Genomic DNA, 27969 nt, shown 5'->3' on the forward strand with positions numbered 1-27969 from the left:
CAGATCCTTGGTGATACAAATTTGCATTATTCCGTGTACATTTTTGTCTCGAATCATTAGTGAACGTTGAAAAAGGAAATTCAGCGCGTGTTTGTCATGAAAACCGATGGCGGCGTTAGACGATCGCTAAGATGGAGGCATTTTCATGCGGCATTTTTAAGCCGCTAATCTCAAACTTTTGCCGTCACACTTATTGTTTCGTGTTAATATTCAGCAATCAGTGAGCACGGTCTCAAATATCATCAAGAAGGATAAAATTGACAATATTTGATGGATTTCAAAAGTTTCTTCAACAAAATACACCCATCATAGTGTGCGCCGCCGTGTGCAAAGATATTTCCTTTCTTTCTGCGAAGCCATTGGCTTTACAACACGCATACTTCGCTCATTGCGGACACGAAAGCGCGCGCGCGCGTGCCCTCACACACTCGTGCACGCTGCTGGCTCCGGCTCCGGTTGTTGCGTACTCTTTCACTCACACTTTTCACCGGTAGCCAACGGCGCAGCCGGCACTGAAAACCGAAAGGAATCGCAGCCAGGCTACGACGGTTGCTGGCGGGCTTCATGTCAGAGTAAAAGGGAGGCAAAGTGAAAGGTCTCGCTTGCTGGGTTTCTGATGTGTGTGCGTCCAGGGCCTACTAAACTTCGGTTGCTAAAATCTACCAACACACAGAGTCTGTGGAAAAAGAGAGTGACTTTGGGATGGGATTCTTTTGCACTCGTCCGAGCGAGAAAGACAGTCTTGTGCAGTAGACGAACCGTGTGGACTTCATTTTTCGGGAACCGGTACCGAAACCTTGAAGGTGTGCGTACGTGAAACGCGGCACAGCTTTTTGGCCAGCCTGTACACAGTGTAGAAGCGTCTGTAGCCAGAGTGTGAGTACAGTTTTCGCCAGAAAGTGTACAATAGGTCAGCTTCTATTTCTCTTGTTGCTGTTCTCTTGGCCATCGTTCGAGGATTTCTTCCCAACCTTTTTTCGTTACCCACTGTGCAAGAGTTGAGTGGTCATTTCGATTCTCTTGCATGCTCACTCCGTTCGTCTCTGTCCCTCCATCGGCATCGCTTTCTCGTTCTTGCGAATCAAGTCTGCTGCTGCTGGAGAAGCCTTGATTGTGTGTGCCACAGTTTTTCGAACCTTGCCCACAGAACCATTTGTCAAAAAACCTGTGGGCCACAGTTGGCTTCCATTCTTCCAATCGTGCGAGGCACACGCAACGCGAAAAGTGTCGAAGTTAGACCGCTTTCACCGTCGTAGCAACCACAGCTGGTAGAAAACGCTGAAACGGTGATTAAAATCCCGCGAAAATTCGGAATCCGCGTGATAGATTATTTTGCAAATCGCAATGCGTGACACGTCGCGAGTGTGCGTGGGTCTGTTAATCAAACACAATCGTTGCGTTCGCGGTCACCGCCAGAGCGCAGGGATGACGGCCGCTTCCAAAAAGAAAGATCCTTTGGTTGCCGAGCGAACACCACGCGGTTCCAGAATCGTGCTTACACGCGCTGGAAACTTGCAGAAAGAAGTGAATCCCCTAGCCTACCTTGAGGAAGGATGATGTTCCTAAGCAATTTCCCGATACAGCAACGAGAAGCCAGCGAATGAACCGAATCGCAGCAGCCATGGAAAACGTGAAAGTAGAGGTTATGGTGTCTTGTCTCCAGCCGGTCGAAGCGTGCTGACAAAATGGCTTCTGGTTTGAAGCATCATTCCACATTTCCAATCAGGTGAGTTGAGATTGGTGAGCATTTGTACTCGGACAACGACCCACCTTCACGAAGGTGTCTCGGTATAATTGCTACCCTGGAGGACACGGTTTTCCTATTGTGATCAGCTGCGGCGAACCCCCCACTATTCAGTGCTGTTGGCTGCCATAATTGTTGAACAAATTTGCTGCTGCCGAGACTTTATGTTATTTTGCCCAATCCTCACAGCCCGTTACATTGGCTGGTTTTAATTGTCCTTCTGAAAAGTTGCTTCAACCACCATCATCGAGTTCCTGCGTGCGTTGAACGGTGTCTCTCTCGTTTGCTCTTCCAGGCGGTGTATTAATCTCCGTCTCGCTCCGACTCGCGTTGGACGGAGAAAAACAACCGCGGAGAAGAATCATTTTTCTCCAACGGCCATAATTCAAGCCTAAAAGTTCTGTTGCCAAGCGGATCCCGCTGGTTCCTATACTAACGTCCTCGAAGGAGTTCTTGCCGCTTTGCCTCGGTTCCATGCGGTTGTACCTTTGCGCCTTTCCCGTTCTTCCGTTTGTTCATCTTCTCGCTCGCTTTCTCCTCAGCGCGCACATACACGATCTCCCCCGGTCCGTCCGGCACACAGGTTGTGTGGCAATGGTGTGTGCACCTTTTCACAACGATGATGCTGGTCGCGCAGGTTGTGGATGCTGACTCGGATGTACCGTGGCCGTGACAGGCAGCGCTGCTATTGTTACTCCGGTTCACGAGCGCGAGTATGCTTGGTCAGCATTTTTCTCTGCATCGGCAGAGGAGGCTGTGGGCTCGCTCTTCATTTGTGGCATGGCCTACTCTGTTCGGAGAGCAACACGGGAGACGTTGCCGACAACTAGCTAGCCGAGGTCGAGGTTTGCTAAAAACCTGTCTCGTTCGTTGGCAAAGTGTGGAATTTTGCGGTGTACTTCTGGCAGAAGAAGAACGCTTGCCGACCGACCCCCGGCTTGGTGCGGGGAAAAAGAAGCGTCGGGAAATATCCGTGCTGTTGCTTGCACTATTAACTCTCCCTTCCTTTTCTCTCGCTCTCTCTTTCCCTCTTTTGATGGGTTGAAAAGTAATCAATGTTTTCTTTCTAGTGTTTCTCTGTCGAACTTCCACTGCGAAACAGCGAATCGGTTGTTGCTATACGTTTGGCGGTGGTGTCTTCCTCATCTTTTTCAGATCCACCTTGTAGTCGGGTTATATGCGGATGAAAAAAATCAGTGTTTCTGCCGCACTTTCCCTGCCGTAGAGAAACACGTTCTTCCGTTGCACCATTTGTTTCGTTTTTCTCGCGAACAATGCGCGTCGCGCCTGCTGTTCTGTTGCATTGCCATGGAAAGTCTGAAGCTAATGTAAAAGAAAAACATGCGGTACTATGCGGAACTCTTTACTGAACGCGCCCAATGTGGTCCGTGCAAGAGACCGATGAATCAGTGGCGGCGTTGTGGAGGAGTTGAACAACTCCTAGTCGCGATGTGTGCACGACGCCGCTGCACAGACAACAACAATAACGGTCGCGCCCGCGCACAAAATCAGAAGAAACACACACGCACAAGCGCAATAAAACAACGAAAGGCCAACAGGCTTGGCGATACAGCCGAAGGAAGCGATGTGGGTGAGAGTGTGTAGCCGCCTCGCAGAGGAGCACAGCGAATGCGTGGGGAAAGAGAAGGAACGAGATCGGCCAGGCGAGCTATAATAGGCGGAAGACCTGGAGCAATGAACGAACGATAACGCGAAATCATTTTGGAACCCGTTTCGAACCCACCCTGTGAGGATGTTAAGAGGAAGGACGCCGGAGGGGAGAGTGGGCGGCCGTGTGTGTGTGTGTGCGTAAAGAGGTGGGTGGGGTGGTCAACACCAAGGTGTGGTGTGTGGGACACGGTTTGACGTGGGAGAGATGATGACCAAAAGGGGTACCAGTGAGCCACCAACGAAACATGAGAGAATCTTTCGATTGCGAGAGAAAGCAAAAGAGGGAGCGAGACAGGAATAACGCGAGAACAGTCGGGGAGACTAGCAGCAGGTTGCCATGTTAGAGTAGGCTCTTCGATTTGGATTTCTTTTTTGGCACATAACGGTATGTGTTGATGAGGAGACGCGGGCGACGGACTCCCAGAGAGTATGATAGAAGACAGAATCGGGAGAAAATTGTAGTAGAATGGGTCTTCCGAAAGCTCTATAATCGTCCCTCATCACGTTCGAAGGGAATGAGCCATCCGGTAGGCATCGAAGGTGCAATAGTCTACTATGTTCAACTTAGTTGAAAAGCTAGCTTCAACACTGCCACAGAGTGCCGTAAGAAGCAAATATCACCTGGAGGACATTCAACGCAAATGTGGAATCTATCCTTTTGCCGCGTTCTCGAGAGAGTTCCACCCCGTGTGTGTGTCAGAGCAAAGCGTAGGCGCATGCGGTACAACCGCAACAGTTCATCTCTATAGGCCCAATCATACTTTTGAGAAAAGCTTTTAATTGTCGTCTGGGATGAAGTAATTTTCCAAATATCACTTGCACCACTTGCACAGAGGCATTATTTTCGGTAGAAGCCAGGGAATCAGCATCGCGAACACTTCAACCGGACGCCGGTCGGTTGGTTCTGGTTGGTGTTGTGTGCTATTGGGTGCGGTAAAGCGAAGAACACCTTTTCTTTGTGTGTTGGAGTTGTTTGTTCGCTTTCGGGTGCTTCTTAAGTTTCTATTTGTCTTCGTTCCAGCGTTCTAACTCTCTACATCATCTCGTTCGTACGCAAATGAATCTCGGAATAGCAGCGTTCATGGGTGTTTTTGCTTGCTCCATCGCCCGATGGAGAAAGTCTCCAGGCGGCCGCAGCACAGGATCATCTTCCTCGGGTGTCGCAAGAAGCTCGAACATGAACAAATAGTGTGGGGAGCAGAAGAAGAACGCACTACTCTGATGGTGGCTGCACACGGGCGCAGCTCGCGGATCAGAATGAAGAAACGCAAAGCCTACCAGGGATGGGAGCGAGAAACAGATTGAGAAAGAGATGCGTGGCGAGAGAGAATCACACACTGTAGCAGCGGCCACAGTGGCCTAGCGACCGCGGAGCGCAAGCCGCACTAGAAACTGGTTCGTGGGCAAAAGAAATGGGTATTTCCAGTTTGCTTTCGGTGCGCCGGTATGTTGAAATTCAGCGACCTCTCTAGTGCGTGTACACCAGCGTTTCGAGAGTAAAGCCAAGGGCGGCCACGATGTGCTTTGGCTAAGAGGAGGTTGATGGCATTCTCTTGTTGCTTGCACCACACAATATTGTTGTGCCAGAGTCGAAGCTTGCTTGGCTTGTAGAAAGTTGCACTGATTTTTGTTGCACACCACAGCATACGAGAAAGGATTTTCGAATCCGAATCCACCGTAACAACCCTAGATGGGAACAGGAAGAAACCTCCGCGTGGTGGTCGCGCGCTCTCGGGGGTGTATCGGCTTCTATATCAGCATATAATTTGCAAATCTCTCCGACGGTTACTAGCCTTGTTCTCTTCGCTTTGGCTGGTCGGGTGTGTGCGTGTGCAGGCCACCGCCACAGTTTGCTGCTGCGATGGCGCGGCCTGCGGTGATATCTGTGTCTCCGCACGGAATGGCGTGTCAAGGAAGTGCTATCGAGGACGACCGACCATCCAAGTTCGCAATGTGAGTGATGAGTTTTGTCCACGAGAAAAAACATAACAAAGTATAAAAAAGTCACATGAAATATCCGTTCCGGGACATCCGCCAGGTGATGGTCAATCATGCCGCATGATAGAGACACAAAATAGTAAAGGATGCTCAATGGTACGTTAGCCTCGCTTTGCTATTTGTAAGTGTTGGATTAATCGGTGCGTTTATGGCTCTCAGTGGATCATTATGATGCTGAGTCGTTGTGTTGTCACAGATGTCACAAATTGAAGGAATACAAGTGGCGCACATTGTATGGAAGCTGTGAAGCAAAAGTTTCGTTTTGTTACACACCTTCTCGAGATACGCATAATGCTGTGGATGCTTTCAAATATATGTAAAAAAAATTACGTTATGTAATTCATAGTGTTAAATTCTGTTCCAAAAATGTGGTTGGCCCTTTTTGTGTTACAATTTTTACTAAACGACAGAGCTCGGGCTAACAGACATGTGAAAATGTGTCCATCACAGCATATTGGCGGCAAGGAACTAAAGTGGGTAATGTATTTTGTGTGTGCGTTGCAAAAAGAAATTAAGCCCAAACGTCACTTCTGTCTTATTGCCAAGGCAACAAACAGCGCGAGGAGGAAGCTCATGGCATGCGTTGAGTCGTTGAGTGTATCTTATTACCACGTTTATCAGCAGAAGCGGCGGGGCGGCACAGCCGTCTGTGGTGGTGGACCCATACTGTCGTTTGCTGTGTTATGCGTGCAGTTTGCGGGATAGAATTCCAACCCGCCTCGGTCTCGAGGTTTTTAGTGCCAACTTGGCAGGTTGTTTTTTTATTGTGTGATAAAAAAAAGTCATTCACGTGTTTTCCGCGGCCCGTTGTGCCAGATTGCTTCTAAGCCTCGTCTCCAAGCAAAATGCTTTTCCGCGTCCTTTGCCTGTTCATGACCTTGAGCAGTTTCCCCCGCCCTGTAGTCGGATCCCATGGTTCTACAGATTGATCTTTTCGGTTCATTCTCGTAAATTTATGTGACATTTGCAGCAAGTGGGGAACGATTATATAGATCAGCAGCAGACGATTAATTTGTTTGTTTTTTGCTTTATTTTTTTCGCCAGGAAGGAGGATTTTTCTCCCTCACTTTGCACTGTCGCTCACCTGACCAAGCAGTGGCCTCGTCGTCGTATGAACAGTGAACGAAGCAAGGAGCGAGCTACAGCGAGAGAGGGAGAAAGAAGAAATATCCTCTTATCACTGCGATTTTGCCTCGGATCATTACCCTCGGAGCGAAGTAAAAATTCCGATATATAGTTCCGCAGGGGAAAAATACATAGGAAAAGCTGAAACAGCCGGATCTCTCTGACCGTTGTCGCAACGGCCAAAGGACCTCTCCATCACTGCACGCTGTATTACAAGCTCTGCACTGGAACCGGAGAGAACGGATTGGTGAGCGAAACCAAAGTACCGGGCTTGCCAGAGAGATTGCGAGAGCACCGAGCGTTGATTCTGTGAGCAATCTACGGTTCCATTACGCGTGAAAAGCATAGCGACCACAGTTCCTCCTTCACTTTCCGGTAGACTGTGGCTGGGTGGTTGCCCTTCGGATTGATCCTACTCCCGTTGCCGACTGGTCAGCAAATTTCAGTGAACGCACACACAATCTGCTCCAGAAGTGTTCCAAAGTTGCTCAAAAGATCTCAAAGTTGACAGAGGAATCTCTGATAAATTTGGAAACTAATGGTGTGTATCTCTCTTGTATCGATACGGATTATCAGCAGTCGGTCGTCACGCTCTCCGTGTTGAGATGAATGATAATTCACACGCCCACCACCGGAACTAAGAAAAGAGCGAGAGAGAACAACAGGAACCGCTAGGAGAGGCCTTTTCGCTCGCTTCCGGTAAAATCGTTAAACTCTCTACCGCTTGGGGCGGGTATGAGGTGCATTCATCGGCACCCGAAGGTCAGTAGGCACCGCCCGCAGCCGCCGCCGCTGCTGCAGCCGACGCCACGCTTTACTCACTGATGAGCAGCGTGTTCAACGGATCTGCGTTTGCTTCCGAGAAAATTTTACCCAAAAGAGGGACGAGAGTCACATGCGCGCGTGCACGGCAGGAGAGGATCGCGGATCAATATTTGAATTCAGCACCACATCAACCTGTGAGAGAGGCGAGTTCTTCGCAAACGCGCTGCTGTAATCCGGTTACTGCAGAAAAGCGGAAACACGAAAGACGAAGACCGACCGAAAAATCGGGTAAAACTCTGCAGAGAGTAGGTGCGCTTGCTACTATCGTATGACCGCCAGTATCAGGATCGGTGCTGCACCACTGAGGGGGTCCGGCTACGGCAGGGAAAGAAGCAGCGGCGGCTCACCGTGCGCCAGGATTAGTGGACGGGCCGAACCGGATTCGATTGTCGCATGTCGTCCAGCAATCGGCATCGCCTTCGCCAACGGTGTCTCATCGCCCGGCTCGGACACTGCTCGGGCACGTTGCCAAAAATCCCGGCCACGGGAGAAGCATCACCCGCTCTTCTTAGCAGTGGTGGTGGTGGACATTGGTTAGCCCAATTGTCATCGCTGTCGTCGTCGCTGGCACGGCGTGGTCAACGGGCGGTCAACGGCGTATAAAAACAAAAGATAAAAAGCAGCAGCAGCAGCAGTAGGTGGGTGGCGGCCAGTGCTCGCTCTGCTAATTTGAGATAAAAACTTCACTTGGAACGCAGCAGCAACAGTGGTCGTCCGTCCCCAGCCGTGCACACAAGGTGTTCAATCTGTTGGCAACGGTGCTGCTTCACGTCGTGCGGTCAGCGAGAAGTGGTGGTAAACGAGATTAGCCTAGTTAGGGGGTGGTTCCGAGCTTTGGGCGAAGAACGAAAATGATGTCAGCGGCAGTAGTACAGTCGGGCGCGTCGCAGAACGCAGGTGTCCGAGAGTTTGTCGAAGGCTGGACACTGGGACAAACGCTAGGCGAAGGTGCTTACGGAGAGTAAGTAGTTCTCTTTTCTGCAATAAATGGGGATGAATCGATAGATTTTAAACTGTTATACTAATCGTTGGACACACGTTGTAGGGTAAAGCTGCTCATCAATCGCCAGTCGGGAGAAGCGGTCGCGATGAAGATGGTCCACCTGCGAAACCCGGCGCACCCGGACGCCGAAAGTTCGGTGAAGAAGGAGGTGTGCATACAGAAAATTCTGCAGCACCCAAACATCCTAAAGTTTTTCGGCAAGCGGACACAGGGCGACATGGAGTACATATTCCTCGAGTACGCCGCCGGTGGTGAACTGTTCGATCGCATCGGTAAGTGACCTGTGGCGGCCCTGTTAACGAAAGCACCATTTACTTATCGGTGTTCCCTGTGCCACAGAGCCCGACGTTGGAATGCCACTACCGGAGGCCCAACGTTACTTCAATCAACTGTTGGCCGGAGTCGAGTACCTGCATATGCGAGGCGTGGCGCACCGTGACCTGAAGCCAGAAAATTTGCTCCTGGACGAGCACGACAACGTTAAGATATCGGACTTTGGAATGGCCACCATGTTTAGGTATTAGGTACAGACCCGGGGGGGGACTGACAGCGAGCGTCCTACTTTCTTCACGGCGATCTCTAACGGTTAACCATTTCTCTTGCCATGTCGCTACAGAATGAAAGGCCGGGAACGGTTGCTGGACAAAAAGTGTGGAACACTGCCGTACGTGGCCCCCGAGGTGTTGGTTAAACCGTACCGGGCAACACCGGCCGACCTCTGGTCCTGCGGGATCATCCTAGTCACGATGCTTGCTGGAGGTAAGTTTCTCTTGTTTGTCGCTATGCTTTTGCCGATCCCTCACGACCACCACCACCCGTTCCCTTCCGCTTGACACTGTCTGACGCACAATGCGCTCGCTCCCCACCGAGTGTGTTGCACGCACATGCCCCCCCTGTAAAGAGATGATAACGCCACGTTAAGCTTTTCTTGCAATGCTTTTAATTTTTGCTAACACACTTCACTGCCGGTGGAATGCGATCGTCCGGCATGTGAAGGAATTCGGCCACTTTTTTCACGCAAATTCCGCAAGCACGTGGAACACGTTTTCTCTGACGCATGAATTATCGTTTTCACTGTTCCATGTAAAGTACTTATCCTACGCCAACAAGTGAGACCTTTTTAATAAACGTTGCCTCGTGTGAATTACGTTTGCACCCAACCGCACGGCCCAGCCAGTTGACAAGAATTGGAGCATAATTTATGCTTTCTATGTATTTCTGTGCAAATGTGGCCTTTCTTTAAATGTGCCCATTTTGTAAGGATTGTGTGTGGTGTGTAAAAGATCCTTCTTCATCTGATCACAGAGGATCCATGCGATATCGATCACTCGTCGCTGGACTGGACTTTTATGTCATTTGCTTCACTTCCCATCCAGACACGCACACAATCGATGCCACTGCTGCCTTGTCAACGCCACACTTGTCCTCCCTTCCCTAGCCCTTTCTTTCCCCGATACGCCACCCGAATTATTGTCTGTTGTGTGATGTGCTCATTTTTCGTGTGTTTTCCGTTTGCATTTTATTCCATGTGTGTGTGTGCTCTCCTTTTCGTTCGCCAAAAAAACACAAAGCTCGCATCATAGGCCCGCCAAAAAACCTCCACCAACACGTACACAACAAAAACAAAACAAAACAAAATGGAAAACCAACCAAACGATTGTTTTTTGCATATGCTCCCCACCAATTCTCTTTTCGGTTATTGATTTCCGGCTGTGTCTTTGGTATTCTAGCTGTAGAATGTTGTTTTCATTGTAATATCTCTAAAGCTTTAGTACCAGAGGTCCAACTGGGAATTGCTTGCTGCCGCTGCACTGCTGCACTGTTGTGATACTTTTTGTTTTCCCTCATTTTACCTTAATCTATATATATGCTCTATGAACTATAATGTGTGTTGAATTACGATTGCGATATGTGTGTTGTGTGTGTGTGCTATCGATTGCAGTTTCGGTGTATTTTTTGTTGTCGTATCCGTTATATCCTGGTTTTATAAACACCATTTTCTTCACCATCACTATTCTGCTCTTGCCCGCTCGCTCGAACGAGATGTGTATTGTTGTTGTGGCCAAAGTACGCCAATTAAATAAAATAATTCTTTTTGTGTTCCCCTTCGATCGATGTTCTTTATTTTATGCAAATAAAGTTAGAAACTGCACTCTGCTCCCCCGCTCGCTCGTATATGCTATATGCTTCCTTCGCAATCGCTCGCCACACGCTCGCTGTGTTCCGGTTTTGTGTCGTGAATGTGTGAACTTCCTCGCCTGTACAACGATCGCCAACCATTATTCACTCTCTCTCTCTGTGTCTGTGTTTGTCGCCGTTGCATCCGCGCCATCGTGCCCTATTCGATGCTTGTGAAAAGTGCCTTGAAAATGTATCCAAAAATGCAAAAGAATAATAATATGAGTGTGTGAAACCGAAGTGTGTGATCTTACCTTGCTGCTGCCGCACGTGTTTTGGTTTTGTCGTTTGGCACCGAGTTGAGCTTTTTTGTGTTTGCGAATGTATTGACCCTCTAAAACACACGAAGAGCGAGCATCACACTCTGCTGCAGCTCTCTGCTGCAGCTCTCTGCTGCATGGCCTACTCCAATCATCGTCACACCATCACTGTCTTTCACTATATAGCCATGATGATTTCACCACACTTAATTACCTACCACCATCGGTAGCAACCATTGGAAATAATGTGTTCTCCTACTGTCTTGCCCTATTTTTCTTCACGCGCTTTTGAATGGTTCAATAATGTTAACAAAGAACTGCCCTGGAACCAGCCATCGTCCGGCTGTGCCGAGTATCTCTGCTGGAAGGACAACAAGTACACTACCTCGACGCCCTGGTGCAAGCTGGACACGCTGACGCTGTCGCTTCTGCGAAAGATTCTGGTGCCTAATCCGGCGCAACGATTGACGCTGGACAAACTGCAAGACCACAAATGGTGCCACACGCAGTTTCACTTGCAAGGTAAGCTCCTCCGGTTGCCGGATTCATACTTTTGCTTCCGTTCGTTTTTTCTTTTATAATTTCCCAGCGGCGGGGGCCTTACATACGAAAGTGAACGAACGGCGCGCACCCAAAGCGAACAAAACCCGTATTTGTCTTTGGTCGTGACGCACCCCACATGCGGCACCATTGCACTAATGGCCATTTAAAATTGGAGCACAGAAACTCCTAAACTAACATTGCTGCTCGGGTGCGGCGCGCTCGCCCTTGTTCTCTCGAGTGGAGCATGCATCACGAAAATGTTCCGTGAATCGGTTCGTCGGAAAAGCTTTTAGCAAGAATATGCACGTTTTGGCAACAGTCCCACGTGGTGGGGGTCTACCGTCCGAATCGGTTCTTAATTGGTAACGAGGACAAACAGAAAGGAGAATAAGCGGTATTCAGTTGAATGTTCCAATTCCTTATTGGCCAGTGCAAGAACAACGCCGCAACAGCAATAAAGCTATAACCTAGGGTTTCGCAAAAAGGCGGTCCGCACATGGTCAGGTACTGGATGACTCTCAGTTGTATAAGCGATTCTGAGGGGAATCCTGTACCTGGCCGGGTGTGGACCACTGTCATCGCTCGACGCCCGGTCACCTCAACGACGACGAAGCTGTGATGTGCCTTCTCAAGAAAATGGAAGCTCTTTTTTCTCTGCTTTGGCGCTTTAGCTGTATGATAGAATTTGAAGTATTTCATAAAGCTAGATTACCAAAGCATAGACGAAAGAGAGGGAACAACAAACACGACACAGGATCCTTCCACTGACGATCGCCAAAGAGGAGCCCCAAGCGATCGGAACAAATCAATGAGCTCTAACATTTAACGTGTGTGTCATCAGGCCTTTTAAAGATTGTTTGTTGCTAATATCAAACTTTTGTGTTCTGCACTGCGCGTTTGTGTTTGCACAGTATTATAAAGCATGTATGTTACCACTAAAGTGTTCACGCGCCAGATTCCAAACCCCCTTAAAAAGGAACTTCGTTTCTGATCGTTTGTTGGCTTTAATATTGTTTCCTTCAATCAATGTCCTGATTTTCTAGTGTTTATTTACTGCCTGCCTTTATCGTTTCTTTGACTGCCGCTTGAGTTTTAAAATATGTCCCCTTTTGTTTTGCTCCTTTGCTCTGCCCCCCTCTCCCTATGCCTGCCTGCTGCCTGCCTTTGCCTGCCTCTTTTGCCACCTATTGGGTCTTTGGTGATTTTAGCTGTATGATTTATGTACACATTCCACATATAGCTTTGTCACCAAAAACCTAATGTGTGAGTACATTTTGAGTTCGTTTTGGTTTCAAAGTTCCACCTGTTTTTTGTTTCGTTACTCTTTTGTTTTTCAAGCACCGCAAAAATACATTAATCCTGGCACCGCATCCCCCCGAATCAGTGTGACGCGTTTTTCTTAATTTGTTTGAATTTGTGTTTTTGCTACAGTTTGTGATTAAAAGCAGGTAAAACGGGGATTTACAGCCATTATTGTACGAAGTGAAATAAGCTCCATTTCTATCACAGTGAAATTTGCGCTCAAAGTTGGTTGGTTTTTAATCGTTGCCTTTGTCCGGTTTGCAAACCTCTTTTCCGTTGCAGGTATTGCCGACATCGGTGCCAACAACGGCGGCGCTGGTATGGGCGCTGGCTGTGACGTGATCGACGGTCGGCCCTCGCCTCGTGCTAAACGACTGTGTTCGAATCAGGACATTTCAACGCCCCTGGACGACTCCACGTCGCGCATGTGCCAATCGCAGCCAGTGCCAACGATGGTACACACCGAGCGGGAGGTACACGGCGTCGAGGAGGCCATCGAGGCCCGCCACGGTTTCTGCTTCTCGCAGCCGACCATGCTGGACGATCTGATACTGTGCACCCAGCTGAACCCGACGCAAAGTGTCGGCACGCAGCAGCAGCAGTCGCAGAACTCCTTCCAGCGGCTGGTCCGGCGGATGACGCGCTTCTTCGTGTCGACGCGCTGCGACGAAACGCTGAAGCGTCTCTCGGCCGCCCTCGAGAAGCTGGGCTACGGGTGGAAGTCGAACGACGAGGGAATCATCACCATTTCCACGATCGACCGGCGGAAGGTACAGCTCACCTTCAAGGCGAACATCGTCGAGATGGACGGCAAAATACTGTGCGACTTTCGGCTCTCGAAGGGCTGCGGGTTGGAGTTCAAGCGGCGCTTCATCAAAATCAAGCAATGTCTCGCGGACATTGTGCTCAAGGGACCGGTAACGTGGCCGATCGCGATCGCTACCAACTCTGTGCCTTAGTGTGTCTAGAGGCGTTTTGCTTTCGTTTGTTGTGCTCTGTGAGCGCGCGAAAGGTTGTAAAGAGATGTCGGTGTGGGTGTTTTTAAAACTTTGTAAAATAAACGTCAAAAACAACAAGAATCACAGCGGCGCCTAGAGAGAGGCGCGCACAGAACCACAGGTATTTTGTTGAGCTCCATGACGAAAGGATGTGCGGTCGATTATTACAGTATTTTCGTTGTTTCTTATTGAACCTAGGCACGGCACGGAAATATGGTTTATTGTCGTAACATTTGAAAAACACGGATAACATGATGTTTTTGTCAATTTTAAGAACATTGCACGAGAGCGCCAATATTCGTTGGTTAAGAAAGCTATGTGGACATACGAATAAGATGGAATTGAAAAAAACATTGGTGCTACACTTTTAAGGCGTGCGAGCGGACGGCGCTATGGAAAACAAACAAAAGATCGGTTTTATCTCATTCAATCAGATCGCATAGGTGATCGCTCTATTGTTAAACTTGCTTTCATGTACCTTGTCTATCTTTTTTATTAGAAGTTAAAATGTAACTTGTTTCTCTTATTCTTCTCAATACACAGCCGTTTAATCTCCGGCTAACTAATGGGGATTTATTTCTATTTTTAGGTGATAATACTTTCATCGTTTTTTTCCTGTACTCGAACTATACCACCATATAAGTCGTAAAGGTTACGATATGAGCTGTTCTTTCACGCAAATCGATTACCTAAGCTCTACGGATTTGTTATTGTTACTATTCCACTATACGTTCTCTATCTAACGCGTGCCCTTCCTGAATTGCGGAGGGAAGCGATTTTCTTTTCTTTACCATCGCCATATTACATGTTCATGAATTGTTTGAACCGTTTTTCGAAAGCAGTCTCACAATTCCGGTGAAAAAAATAAACTGAATTGAATCTGAACTTTGTAATAAATGAAATGCCCTTTTTTGTTATGTTGAGAAACGAGTAAGTAGTGGTTTGAGAAATTATGCAACAGAGAAACGATACAACGAGGTTGTCGTTGAGTCCCAGGATTGTGGGCTTTACTGTCTTCAGACATCGCGTCTGGCACGGTGAAGATGGCGCATTTTATAAGTCATGAAAATTGTTTAACATCATGAGAGGAGTTCAATGGAGGCGCCTGGTAGACCAGGTGGCTCACTTCAAACGTGCTCGATATTAAGCTAGCTTAATAGATAACGATCCATTGCTTACCAATCTAATTAGAGCGTAATACAGGAACGAATGTGGAGTTTCCAGTCCTAGGCCGAGGGTCTTATCAATCCGATTCAGTTGGTAGAGGCACATCCGTTGTCCTCAACCTCCGCCGATTGACGATTTAATCTGGATTTTATTGGAGCGACCATATGCCTATAGATTGCTTTAGCTTTCCTGGTTTACCGTGTTTCTGTAAGCCCTGCAACGACCTGCTGTGTCATAACAGTGTACCAAACAGAAATTCAAGATACCCGCAAAGATCCAGATATTTTCGCAATGAATCCGGATGCTTGCACTATCTGTAGATGTGTGATTTATCATTGATAGCCGCGCGCTCGTTACTGCGTCATGAGTGTCACATTGGGTGCGTGACACAGTGAAATGATGCTGATTATCATACCGTCCCCCGGTGGGTCAAATTATCATCGCCCTTTACCGTTACATTTGCATTCCTTTACCGCCCAATCTTTGATTCATCGAACACCCCAGACTGTCCGTCAGCGATACAGAAGAACCGATCAACAACAATTATAAGCCAAAATCAGCTTCTCCCTTAGATAGTGTTCGATCTGATGTGATGTTGAACTATTTCACGTCACGGTTCATGTCCCACTGATAAGACGGCGTATAGGCAAATTTAAAACGGGTGCCGAAACGAGATGCAATTTGCATGTACCCGGAATCAGTACCGATCCGGCACCGATAAGATACCCTGGTCCGCTGGCTCATCGATCAGCGCGGTGATTGGTGGAATCGAGGGCTTCATCTGGTTCGATTTGGCTGCCGGAAGAACGCGCTACGAATAAAAGGAACGGCAGCTCATTATCAGACGACCAAACGAAGGTTGATACTATTCGGTGCAGCAAGAGTGCCTTAAACGTAAGCGGAACATGAGCTTAAGCGGAGTGACAATCGTGACCCTTGTGACGGTGTGTTTAGTTGGCGTTCGTGCCGACAACATTCGATGCTTCGCGTGTGACGATTGCACCAAACAACAACCGGTGATCGTGCAGTGTGGGGCGGAAAGTGGATCGATCGATCTGAGTGGTTTTCGTGCCAACGTAATCACGACGCCAATGCTTACAACATCGCATTTGTTAACGCCACCTCCGCTGGTGGGTGGTGGCGGAGGAGATCCACTCCTAACACCACCTCCACTGGTGGGTGGTGGCGGGGGAGATCCGCTACTAACGCCACCTCCGTTGGTGGGTGGTGGCGGGGGAGATCCACTGCTAACGCCACCGTATCCGATTCTCACGCCACCGCCCGTATATCCGTTCGGAAAGGACGCTCGGAGGATGGCTCAGAAACGGTTCGTTTGTGTGACGGTCCAGAGTAAAGGTACGCCTCTCATCACGCCACCGCTATGGCCTTGGTCGATTCCTAGTAATGAACCAGCTTTTATTGCAGCACAAGATGAAACGAAGGACCTTATTCACCGGCGCGGTTGTGCGGAAATCGAAGGACACGCCATGGACGTTTGCCGGTTCGAGTTGGGTCCAGTCGACGGAGTGTTCAGTTGCCGAGTTTGTAGCTATTCGCTGTGCAATGAATAGGGTGACCAAATTGAGCACATGGCGGTTCAATAAAACAATGTTGATATGTAGATAAGAAGCTTTTTTGTTGATTGCTGGTAATAAATTATATCGAAAATGTAAGCGATACAAGATACAATAAGCGATCGATGGTTTATGTGTTGCTGCTGAAATGTACGGGAGAAAAGTTTCTGTCTTGCGTTGCATTAAAGTCTTTATCGTAAACAGATCGAGATCCGATTCAAACGAGTTTTGCCCGGTTCCATTTTGCCAAGCGATTGTACCAGGGATTCATGATCGGGTAGCATGCGGCAACGAAGATCGATCATCAACAAGCACAGAAAGAAAACCGAACCCCTACGAATCGTCCAAATCCAGCCAAAGTAACAGGGTATCATGACGCGATCGGGTAGCTGATCGCGCGCAGATAAGAGCGAAAGGGTAACCGCACAATATTTGTCTCTCTCGCTGACCACGCCTTACCGTTTATCTGCCTCAGAATAAACTCCGGGTTTGCGCTCTCTCGCTCAGACGGAGCATGATTCTTGGTTTGCTTAGTGATAATTGAATTAAATTTAATTGTTATTCAATAAACGATCAAGTTCAATATGATCGATTGACCGGCTGACAACCGAAAGGTCTCGTCGGTGTTCTCATCGGTTAACACGATGACAACTAAAAAACCGCAAACGGATTAATGGGATTAATATCAGTTCATTATCAGCTTGCCTATCACTGGCGATAAGCGATAAGCTTTCAACATGTTTCATCAAAGAGCGGCGTAGAGAGACCGGCTCAGATTGTTTCGTCATATTGTGCAACTCGTCCGCGTTGACCAAGGAACCGAACCAAGTCCTTTACATTCATTCGCCGAAAGCACTCGATTGTTTGAATTGTTCCAACCAGACGTCCTTTGAAGTGGTCCCCTGAAATAAGATAGTTTTTTGAATAACAAGTGAGGGATGTGCGCTGCAGGTACCATAAACATGTTTACTTTATCGCGCGCGGGGTTTACGCTCGTGTCCGAAATGATATCGGCGGTTTTATCGTGCGATTAGGAAAACACATCGGTCGGAAGTAGATAGCGGGCTCCCGCACAGGAGAGGCTAACCGTTTATGACGCTTTCCATCATCCATTTCACAGTGACGCATGACCAAATCCGAGGGGGGCGATAGGAAAAAAAATACGACTGGCACCAGATTTTAGTCGCCACCTTAACCCGGCAACGGTATCGCCGCCACGCCAGTGTCGCACATCCATCAACTTCCGCCGTGCGGTGTGCAGATTGGGTGGCCTCGCCCCAGTTTATCCAAACCTCGATTGTTTGCACCTCGGTTTATGCCAGTGTCCCTCGTTATCACAACCGGTTCCGAAAGGGCATCCATCATAGTTCGGGGCACTTACCAAACTGTGCCAGCGTAGCGCGTAATTATGCAGCCACGCCACGCCATTCGTCATCGAGTACTTCCGCCGCGGCCTCCCCCCTAAATGCTGATTACGAAACGACGGTTTGAGTTGTTTAGAATAGGTTTTATTTAATCATTGAACATTATTGCACTTTCAGACGGCCGCCCAGCCGGACGGCTGTATTTATCTACTACATTAAATAGGCCTACATTAAGTCTTATCCATATTTGCGATATGTTACGTTTTGTGTAGCACACAAAACCCTAAATTAAAAAGGGTGATGAATAGCATGCGGCCAACCTCGTCGGAGGTTTACTGGAAGCAAGCTCGACGATGGTGACGGCGTGAGTAGTGTATTCCTCTACGGATCCTGCACTCTAGTGGCACTTTGGCGAACACTCTCTCTCTAGTCCCGCAGTAGCGTGGTGAGTAGTGCCGCCAGTAGCACCGCCATCACCGATACCCGCAGACCGGCCGCACTTCCGTTGCATCCGTCCCAATCGCACACGTGGCAGTCCGTCGGAATGACTCCACCGTTCACCGACTGGCACGTGTCTTGGGCGTTGTTAATGAACGCGGCACAGCCCCGGCGCACGATGCCAACTGTCGAAGAGAGGGTTAAGGTAATTGCCGTACGATAGCGGCAACGTCCGCTACTTACGGTGCTCGATCCGGTAGCAACGGTACGAGTCCGCGTTGCTGTCCACCTGACGTCTACGGCGACCGACCACCGGCGGATTGGGAACGATCGGTGGCGTCGGTGGCACGATCGTCGTCGTGTCCACTCCGGGCAGTGGCGGCGGGGTCAGGATAATGGTTGTCGTCTGTCCGGGCGCTAGCGTCGTTGTGGTGGCCGCATCCGGTGGACAGCGCTGCCGCGAATGGGCGGAACTATCGAACGGGTCGGGACAGTTTTCACACACGTAGCACTGGAGCTGCCCGTGAGCTGCGTGCGACAGAAAGATATCCTTTTAGTAATCCACTTGGCGGGCAGCATCGATCGTTGACCACGAATCAACGGAACGGACGGACACTACCCGGCCTCAAACAGCGTTCCCGTACCTTCGTTTGTTAGCAAAGTCACCACCAGCAGCAGCAGACATGAAGCGACCGATTTCGCGTTCATTGTGGAGCTTCGAGGGGGTTTCTTTTAGCAACACTGACACTGATAGTTCACCCTACGAACCGTGGCACACGTGGCCACAAGCCGGTGCAAGTAATTCAGGCCTCGGGGGCGACTCGTTTCACTACGCGCAACGGAACCGACCGAAAGATGGTACGCTACTGAAGTCGTTCCTCCGCTTGTGGCTTGGCTTTTATATGGAACCCAAAAACCGTGACCCGCCCCGCCACGGTACCTGATGGCTTAATTTTCCACGCACCGCCCGTCCGCCCGCCCGCTCGCGACCCCTGACCAACCTTCTCCCGAGGCTCGTCTTATCGGCTCCGTAATCGTAATCGAGAACGCACCGAACCCCGCGCGGCCATCTAATGCGTAAACTTACCCGCCCCTCAATAAACGCTTAAACGGTGTTGGCGGGTGTGTGGAAAATTAACACCGTTAGCTTCGGGTAAGGTCGCACGTAATGGAATCGATGGATATTTAATTACCCTTCGGAAGTCGATTGGTGCCGATTCGGCGAGTGACTCACTTTCTGGGGAAACGTCTGCATCATTCTATGCAGTCATCCTGCCCGACGGAGAACTAGAAAACATCGGCTCGGTGGCTATCCGGCGAAGCAACAGCATATCCTCTGATCCCAAGTTACCCGAACCGCCGAACGGGTGAGTGACAGGCGCCCCAAAATTGTGTTAGTAGTTCAAGGATAACCGTATGTTAATCGGTTGGCTGTAACCACTGCCGGCGGAGAGTACACACAATTTGCCAGCCAAACGGTGGCTCGTTATCATTAGCTCATTACATTGCCCGGGGGTAAGCGACAGAGTTCAGGGCAATGAATCACCTAACCGGGAACCCGGGAAGGAAGGGAAATACCTTTAAAGAACATTAGATAGTAATTGTGCCTTTGTTAGTCGGGAATCACTTAAAAAGTCCGACAGAATAGGCAAGCAACACGTTCGCTGTGTTAACTGATGCGAAAGGTCACGTGAGTGATCATTTAATCATGTTGATTGTCTACGCCTGTGAGTGACACAAAGCTGTGACCGCCCGGATACTTGCTCCAATGGCGATATTAAGGTCATGCCCAAGTGTGGCTGTTTGTAACAACACTTATCCAACATATGAGGTCTTCTTTTCACGTTCAGTTGCTTAAAAATGAAAACGATTCCTAAAGGACCGATCAAAACTACTAAGGTGTATGATCATAATGACTTACCGGCACTTACCATAAGTTACTAAAATCATTCAACTGATACTCGGGATAAGCGGCAATAGTCTCATTTGTTTTATTCCATTGTTTCTATTGAGTGTTGAGTTTGGAATGTTGTTACATTCGCTACGTTCGGTTTCATAATTGCCGTCTAAACGCGACTGGTGTGTAGAGTTGTATCGTGAGGATGAGTTGTATAAAACAGGAATTGACAAGCATAATTGAGAGTGTGTCGCTAGTTCGGTATCGGTGCGTATGGTGTTTCTAATGTCTCTGCTATTGGCTACCTCGATGCTTTTTGCCAAGCTCTTCTGTCTATGTGATCGTGTGACAATGGATCCTTCCTAAATTGTGGCTAAGCCGTACGTTTGTGGTAATTATTTGTCTACGTTTTTCTCGAATTAATCAATGCGATCCGTGCTACGTTCTAAGAAGATCTTCCTCATTAACCTCTTCGATCGAAGTGATGCTAGATGCGTCACTCCTTCGTTCGCCTGGGGGGGTTGTAGTTGAAAGTTGCCAAACTTACGTCTTAACCATAACTTATGCTTCCCAACAAGTAGTTTACGATCGAATGAAGGCATATGCGTGAATTTGATTTCTTTTTACCAATTTTCATACGAATTAATTGTCAGATGCCTAAACGGTAAGCTAACTGTTATGCCGTCTAAGAGTCGGGCCGCTTTCTTCCATTCCTGGCAAGTGCTTTTCTGCTGAAGTATCTGGTGCCTGACTGTGCTAATTCATCATGCGCGGTGCGACCTTTCAACCCGGCGCCGGTCGGTGTTGTTGTTTGCCCTATTGGGTTAGAAGATAAAAATGAATCATGTCCCGCTTATCATGGGGCACTAAGCTCGCCCGTCGCGACCGCATTGTAAGGTGACGCGCCGTGACTCTGGCGTGCCGGATCGTGCCCTTCCATTGTTTGCTACATTAAGAATGGGATGGCATGTTATGTTATGTGCCTTTTCATAGTGAAATGTTTGATTATTATTAGTATCATGGGGCTACGGCGCTAGGGGCCAAATGCGGTTTGCAGATTCCACGTGTGCATCGTTGCAAGTTGATTTATTTTGTCCAATAAATCATATGTACAGGAGGGTGTTTGTGTCGCGATCGCGAACGATCGACCCGTCTTCGAATTAGCCGCTACGCTGGGAGCGGCTTTTACAGGAGCTGCTGCTTGCGCGAAACTGCCAGCGAGCCAGCCAGTGCCATCAGGGTGCCCAGCAGGAGAAGGCCCAACGAGACGCGTCCCGCTGTACGGGGAGCCGCATTGCAGCCGTCTTCCTTGCAGGTGGAACAGAACTCGATGTTAATTCCACGCTGCTGTTTCGCCTTGCCGTACGCGATCTGGCACGGGTCCGTCTTGCCGCCGTCCAGCTGGCAGCCACGGAACGTCATCATGTCACCGTTTTCTGTAACAAAGAAAAGGGAACCGATCAATTACGCACTCCGTACGGGACCAGGCCGGCGGGCTTACCGTTCGTTGCGACAATCTTCTGGCACACCATCGGAACAGTGATTTCCGCTCCGCCAAAGTACTCGATACGCGTCAGGTCCGCCAGCCAGTTCCCGGTGGTCGAAGCCATTTTGCTCGGAGTACAGACCTGGAACAAGAGCGGATGAAAGACACCGTTAGTATATGTTCTCTTCAATCTGCCCCGGGGCGCTAAAAATATCAGCGAATGCCCGTAACTCGCAAACGGAAAGTGTGCAACTCTACTGTGCAAACCTAATGCCGGTATAATGAGGTTAAAAAAATCCAACGGGCGATAGGTTGATGGTCGAGCCAAATCGTCAACGCGGTCCACTCCAGCTCGACCGCCATTTATCAGCCCGCGCTGGAGTTGTGTGTTGAATCGCGTATTCCACGGCTCGGTTTCGATTGAAAGTTGAAGGACACCCGAGTGTGGTTTTTGTGGCCCACTAAGTCCGCCGTCGGTGCAACTAAGGTCACAGTAACAAGGGCGTGTCACTCATGGTGGTCAGGGAATAATAAATATGGCTGCCCTGTGTTGCGGCATTCATCGCGAAGGACCCGTCCAGCCCGTTGTTTGTGTGATGCTATGTGGCGGAGCGTAGTATCAAGGATCGGCACCAGGTGATACAAAAGGCGAGGTCTCTTAATGTTGAATCATTCGCCGCGTCTCGCCGGTGTGGCAGCTTAATTGATATTTAATATTGAAGTGCACTACGTACACACACACACGCACACAGAACAGGGCAGAACCCCAAGAAGCTTACCTCAGCGGTGATGGCGGAATTGCTTTTCAGGTCCATGCATTCTTCATTGCTGGTCGAGTCGCAGTTGTAACATTTGATGCTCAATCCTGCCCACCGGCAGTTGGATGGTTGGATGGTCGGCGGTTGGTCAATCAACGGGTGACGAATGAAAAGCAATAGATTGTGTTGTTATTGTTTGGTACCGTTCAGTGGCAGACTCTGTTTGAGCTACTGTTAATAAATTCATTACGCTCCGCTTTAACGAAGAGCACAATCAAGTTCATTAACAGTTTAATCGTTTACAATTTCACACAATGATTCCATTGGCTTCGACTCCATTTAGTTTAGTACCGAAACATGCCTCAGGTGCAAAGCGACAAACGTTGACCGCGCCTTAGCCTCATTCATCAACAGTCGCCCATTCAGATGGAGGCGCATGGTGTTTTTCGACTCCGGCCACACAACGGGGGCACACATAAATACAAATTAGCACGTTTTCGTCCCATCGGCCACCCTGGCGGGACGAGAGGAGCAAGCAGCTGCAGCTGCAATTAAGGGACAGTCGGAATGGGCGGCACGGAACGGTAACGTTCTTCATCAACCGTAATGGTCCCGGATGAAATCATCTCGCGTAGCGAAAGGTGGGGGTGCGACTGTAGTTCGCCTCCGCGTGGCGCACCCTGGGTAACGCTAAGAGACTACAAACCAAGCGGCTCCCACACGCTTTAAGGTGGCAGCCCCACCGTGGGATAGGGACCTTAGGCTAACAACCTACTGTACCCGAAAATACACTACGTTACGGAAAATGAAGAAAAATTTCGATCTGGATTATTGGCAACGACCCTGAGCATGAAAACAAGGACACGAATTGGAACTTGGAACATACTGACCCTTGCCCAGCAAGGTAAACTAGCACAATTAGCGAGGGAGGCTAGCCGACTTAAAGTGGAAATTCTGGGGCTGAGCGAAGTCCGTTGGCCCAATACTGGTGAGCACAAGGCATTGTCCAGACAAGTTTTGCTCTACTCTGGCATACGAGGCGAAAACGCTCCTCGGGAACGTGGAGTTGGATTCCTACTTAGTCCAGGGGCCCACGCAGCCTTGATGAAGTGGGAACCGATAAGCGACCGAATCATCGTTGCCAGATTCAGAACGCGGGTTAGAAACCTTACAGTCATCCAGTGCTACGCACCAACAGACGCTGCCGCCCTACACGAGAAAGAGAGTTTCTACAGTCAGCTGAACAGCGTGGTTGAGAAAATCCCAAAAGGGGATATCCAGATCCATCTAGGCGACTTCAACGCAAAGATAGGCTCGAATAACGCGGACCTTGAGCGTGTCATGGGGCGCCACGGCCTAGGAGAAATGAACGAAAACGGTGAGCTGTTCACAGAGTTTTGTGGCAATAATAACATGGTGATTGGTGGATCGCTCTTTCCCCATCGACCAGCACATAAGGTCACGTGGGTATCTCGCGATGGCCGAACAGAAAACCAAATCGACCACATCTGCATCAGCCACAAGTGGAGAAGGAGCTTGCTTGATGTACGCAACAAACGTAGCGCTGATATCGCATCTGATCACCATCTTGTTGTCGCCGAGGTACGCCTGCGCGTCGCACGTGTGCAGCGACGAGAAGAGAAAGTAGGGTGCCGCTATGACGTGCGTCGGCTGCAGAACCCGGAGGTTAAGAGGGCTTTTGTCGATCAACTTCAAGCCCGTGCCGCGGATATGTCGCCAGGCGGATCTGTCGAAGAGCAATGGAACGGTATCAAGGACGCCTTCATCACGACGAGTGACAAAATCCTCGGCAAGGCGCGCAGTGAACGGAAAGAATGGATCTCGGATGTAACCTGGGGAATGATTGACGAGCGGAGAGAGGCGAAAGCCAGTGTTGAGCGAGCGAGAACCAGAGCGGCTAAGACCGTAGCCCGTCAAAAATACGCCGAACTGGAGAGAGGTGTTAAGCAAGCCTGTAGACGGGACAAGAGAGCTTGGACCAACTCCCTAGCCGAAGAGGGAGAAACCGCCGCCGCCAATGGTGATATCCGCTTGTTGTACGATATCTCTCGCCGCCTAAGTGGTGTCAGGACAAATACTCGAATGCCGCTGAAGGACAGAGCTGGCCAGTTATTGACTGACCGAACAGACCAACTTAATCGCTGGACTGAGCACTTCGAAGAACTTCTCCGTGTCTCGAGTGTCACAGACCAACAGAATCAGCAGCAAGTGATACCATCAGTGCGTCGCATCAACCGTGTGAACTCTGAGGCACCATCACTGACAGAAATCGAAGCAGCAGTCAAGGGTATGAAATCCAACAGAGCGCCAGGAGTAGACCGCATTCCGGCCGAGATGCTAAAAGCTGACCCAGCCTTGTCAGCCCAGATGATGCATAGGCTATTCACAACTATTTGGGAAACCGCGACTTTTCCGGTGGACTGGATGCAGGGCATCTTGGTGAAGGTTCCTAAGAAAGGGGACCTTACAGAATGCAGTAACTGGCGCGGCATCACGCTGCTCTGTATTGCACAAAAAGTATTGTGCAGAGTGATCCTCAATAGGATCCAAAAGAAAATCGACGCTACTCTCCGGCGGCAGCAAGCCGGATTCCGTGCCGGCCGATCATGTGTGGACCACATCACAACGCTCCGCATAATACTGGAGCAAATCAACGAGCTCCAGGACTCCCTCCTACTGGTGTTCGTTGATTTCGAAAAAGCTTTTGACCGACTCAACCAGGAAAACATCTGGAGCGCACTCAGGCGCAGAGGAGTTCCAGATAAGCTAGTCCATCTCATCGAAGCTCAGTATGAGGCGTTCTCGTGCAAGGTATTGCACAACGGCGTCTTGTCCGCCCCCATAAGGGTCACTGCTGGCGTGAGACAGGGCTGTATACTATCGCCGCTACTCTTCCTTGTCGTGATGGATGAGATTCTTGCTGGAGCTATTGACAGCAAACCTAATCGAGGACTACCGTGGAACCCTATAACGATGGAGCAGCTAAATGACCTCGACCTAGCCGACGACATTGTTTTGCTCTCGCAACGTCGAACTGACATGCAGAGCAAACTTGATGACCTCACCAACTGCTCTAAGGCGGCAGGTTTAACAGTGAATGTTGCGAAAACTAAGTCAATGGTAGTGAACGCTGACAACCCCTCCAGCCTCACAGTAGCGAGCCAACAAGTTGAGCAGGTGGAAACCTTTCAATATCTTGGTAGCCAGACAACGCCTGATGGAGGTACCAAGAAAGATATAGCCATGCGGATCAGGAAGGCCAGGGGTGCATTTGCAGGTCTTCGAAATATCTGGCGCTCAAACCAGATCACTCTGCACACCAAAACCCGGATATTTAACTCTAACGTTAAATCTGTGTTGCTATACGCCTGTGAGACGTGGTGCGTATCCACAGAAATAACGCAAAAACTGCAAGTCTTCGTCAACCGCTGCCTGCGATACATCATTCGGGCATGGTGGCCTAACAGTTGGATATCCAACGAGGAACTCCACCGTCGATGCCAGCAGCGACTGATTGAGATTGAAATCCGGGAGCGCAGGTGGAGGTGGATCGGACATACCCTGCGAAGAGGTGCAAACGAGATCTGTAGGGAGGTACTGGACTGGAACCCGCAAGGGCAACGGAGGAGGGGCAGGCCCAGAGGCTCTTGGCGGCGAAGCCTGGCCGACGACATCCGGGCTGCTGACGGAAACCTTTCCTGGCGCCAGGTAAAGGCGATAGCGGGTAACCGTCAGCAGTGGAGAAATTTAACTTCATCCCTTTTGTCGCGCCGATAAGACGGCGGACACAGGACCTGTAAGTAAGTAAGTAGCGAAAGGATAGCGACAAGCCGTTGCACTTTTCTACGGCGTCCGGGAGACTGTTCTCTTGCCGATGGACGATGGACGAAGATCACGAAAGGTATTGAAAGTGTCCAGAGACTTTATCATCTTTCGGGTCGACGTTCCGTGACGTCGCTCGACAATCGATAGGGATGATTTGATGGAAACTCCGGTCTCCGGTGGTTTGCCGTTAGGATTGGACGTTCCCGCAAGTGCGCGCAAAACTAATCCAAGCGAATCGAATGAAGGCACGTACACGGCACGCCCCCGAACCTGACGTGCCAGGAAAGCACCGATAGTAGTTATCGAAACCAATCTGCGAGAGCAATCCTTGGGGAGCCCAAATATTGCCATGTCAGTGATCACCTCATTTGTGGGATAATGAGAGGGTTCATTCGACTAAAGCGTTTATTAAAGCGATTTAGTTCGAGCGACAGCAAGCAACATCTATGCCATAGGAACCCCACCTAAAGATGACAAAAATTATCTTCTCCGTTTTATTATTTACGAAAAGCCCCAACGAGCCGTAACGACCTAACGTTGGCCAAAACGCATTGCGACAGGTGAAGTTTCCTGATTTAAGGTATTCCTTTGGCGCCGGCCAATATTTAGGGGCAGCACACACACACACAAAATGCGGAATGTTTTGTCTCCGTTTTTTTAATGCAACAAAACCGCTCCGTTGTGGGTGAGGCCAAAAATATCGTTTTTTCATCACAGCCGGGCACAAAATGAACCAAAACCCACGGTCGGTCTCCGGTTCTGCCAATGATCTCACTCGCGAATGCGGCGTCCGCTCGTTTGTCCGTTCGAGTGAGTCATGTTGCAAATGGAAGGCACGGCATGATCGACATGATGTTGAGGATCTTTTGCGACGATGCACTATTTTTTGTGGCGCCTATAAATCGGTGCCTTAAGGTTGATTCAAAAATTAAAATTACATTAAATTTAGGCGAACAATTGCCATGTTGCAAATTTTTAATTATGTCAACAATTCTTTGGTCCCACAAAAAGTCGTTCTCAAAATCCTAAACTATGGCCAAGAGCCTTATTCACAACATTTATAAGCCTCTAGCTAAAAGAAGAAAATGTAGTAAACTTTTGCTTTTGGAAATAAAAACAGGCTAACAACACTCAAACGTTGGCCGCCGCCAATCTGGTGCCAGCAGTCGCTGCTCTCCGCCGTGCAGTTTAATAAGGTATTCGTACTGTAACACACTGAACTAACCGCTTTGTATCGATGCGGCGATCACGCAAATTTGCATTAAAATCGAACCGAGCGAGTGCATGGCGTCTGGTGGGCGTCTGGACACGATTTCGCTAGGGTGTTTCCGGTCGCGACGTCAAGCGACTTCCTGAGGTCGGTTGACCTGTTTCTCCGGCGGAGCACTGCCACTCGGTACACGTAATTCCTTTTGGTTTGAGCTAGTATTCCTTGCCTAGCCACACTGCTCTCGCTTTCTCTATATAGACACTACAGGGAACTGGCTTTATGTGTCACAGACCGTTGCAAACCAGACGCATTAGGGCTCGCGCATTACGATCAACTAGCAATTAGCACCGTGACGCGATCGTTTTCGTTTATGTGGCTCGCCGTTCCACAACACAGCACTTACGAAGTGATCTCGTGAATTACAATTACGGAGGGAGAAAGATTAGGGAAACAAGATCAGCTTCTAGGTACGCCCAGATTATTCGGAGCGCCACAGAGCGACAGTGAGAAGGGAAGAAAGGCAGGAAACAGGAGTCCGTTCCTTGGCTACCGAGCGACCGATGTTGACTGGACGTGGGCCTC

The 27969-nt window shown here is 49.3% G+C and overlaps 4 protein-coding genes across 4 annotated transcripts; 2 read left to right on the plus strand and 2 right to left on the minus strand.

The window, feature by feature from the left end:
* Positions 1-8217: 8217 nt before the first annotated feature.
* On the plus strand, positions 8218-14434 carry LOC128272127 (serine/threonine-protein kinase grp). Its single transcript, XM_053009875.1, has 6 exons — positions 8218-8324; positions 8409-8638; positions 8706-8883; positions 8983-9125; positions 11120-11371; positions 12998-14434. The coding sequence occupies exons 1-6, from the start codon at positions 8218-8220 to the stop codon at positions 13606-13608; spliced, it is 1521 nt and encodes a 506-aa protein (XP_052865835.1). The 3' UTR covers positions 13609-14434.
* Positions 14435-15719: 1285 nt separating this feature from the next.
* On the plus strand, positions 15720-16385 carry LOC128271131 (uncharacterized). Its single transcript, XM_053008569.1, has one exon. The coding sequence runs from the start codon at positions 15720-15722 to the stop codon at positions 16383-16385; it is 666 nt and encodes a 221-aa protein (XP_052864529.1).
* Positions 16386-18178: 1793 nt separating this feature from the next.
* On the minus strand, positions 18179-18898 carry LOC128271132 (uncharacterized). Its single transcript, XM_053008570.1, has 3 exons — positions 18835-18898; positions 18434-18718; positions 18179-18375 (listed from the first exon to the last, which is right to left on the minus strand). Exons 1-3 carry the CDS (start codon positions 18896-18898, stop codon positions 18179-18181), a joined length of 546 nt encoding a protein of 181 aa, XP_052864530.1.
* Positions 18899-21272: 2374 nt separating this feature from the next.
* LOC128271133 (uncharacterized) lies at positions 21273-27463 on the minus strand. Its single transcript, XM_053008571.1, has 4 exons — positions 27403-27463; positions 22353-22438; positions 21589-21715; positions 21273-21523 (listed from the first exon to the last, which is right to left on the minus strand). The coding sequence occupies exons 1-4, from the start codon at positions 27461-27463 to the stop codon at positions 21273-21275; spliced, it is 525 nt and encodes a 174-aa protein (XP_052864531.1).
* Between the last annotated feature and the right edge of the window lie 506 nt (positions 27464-27969).

Source organism: Anopheles cruzii, chromosome 3, assembly GCF_943734635.1.
Source record: "Anopheles cruzii chromosome 3, idAnoCruzAS_RS32_06, whole genome shotgun sequence".
Lineage (NCBI taxonomy): Eukaryota > Metazoa > Arthropoda > Insecta > Diptera > Culicidae > Anopheles > Anopheles cruzii.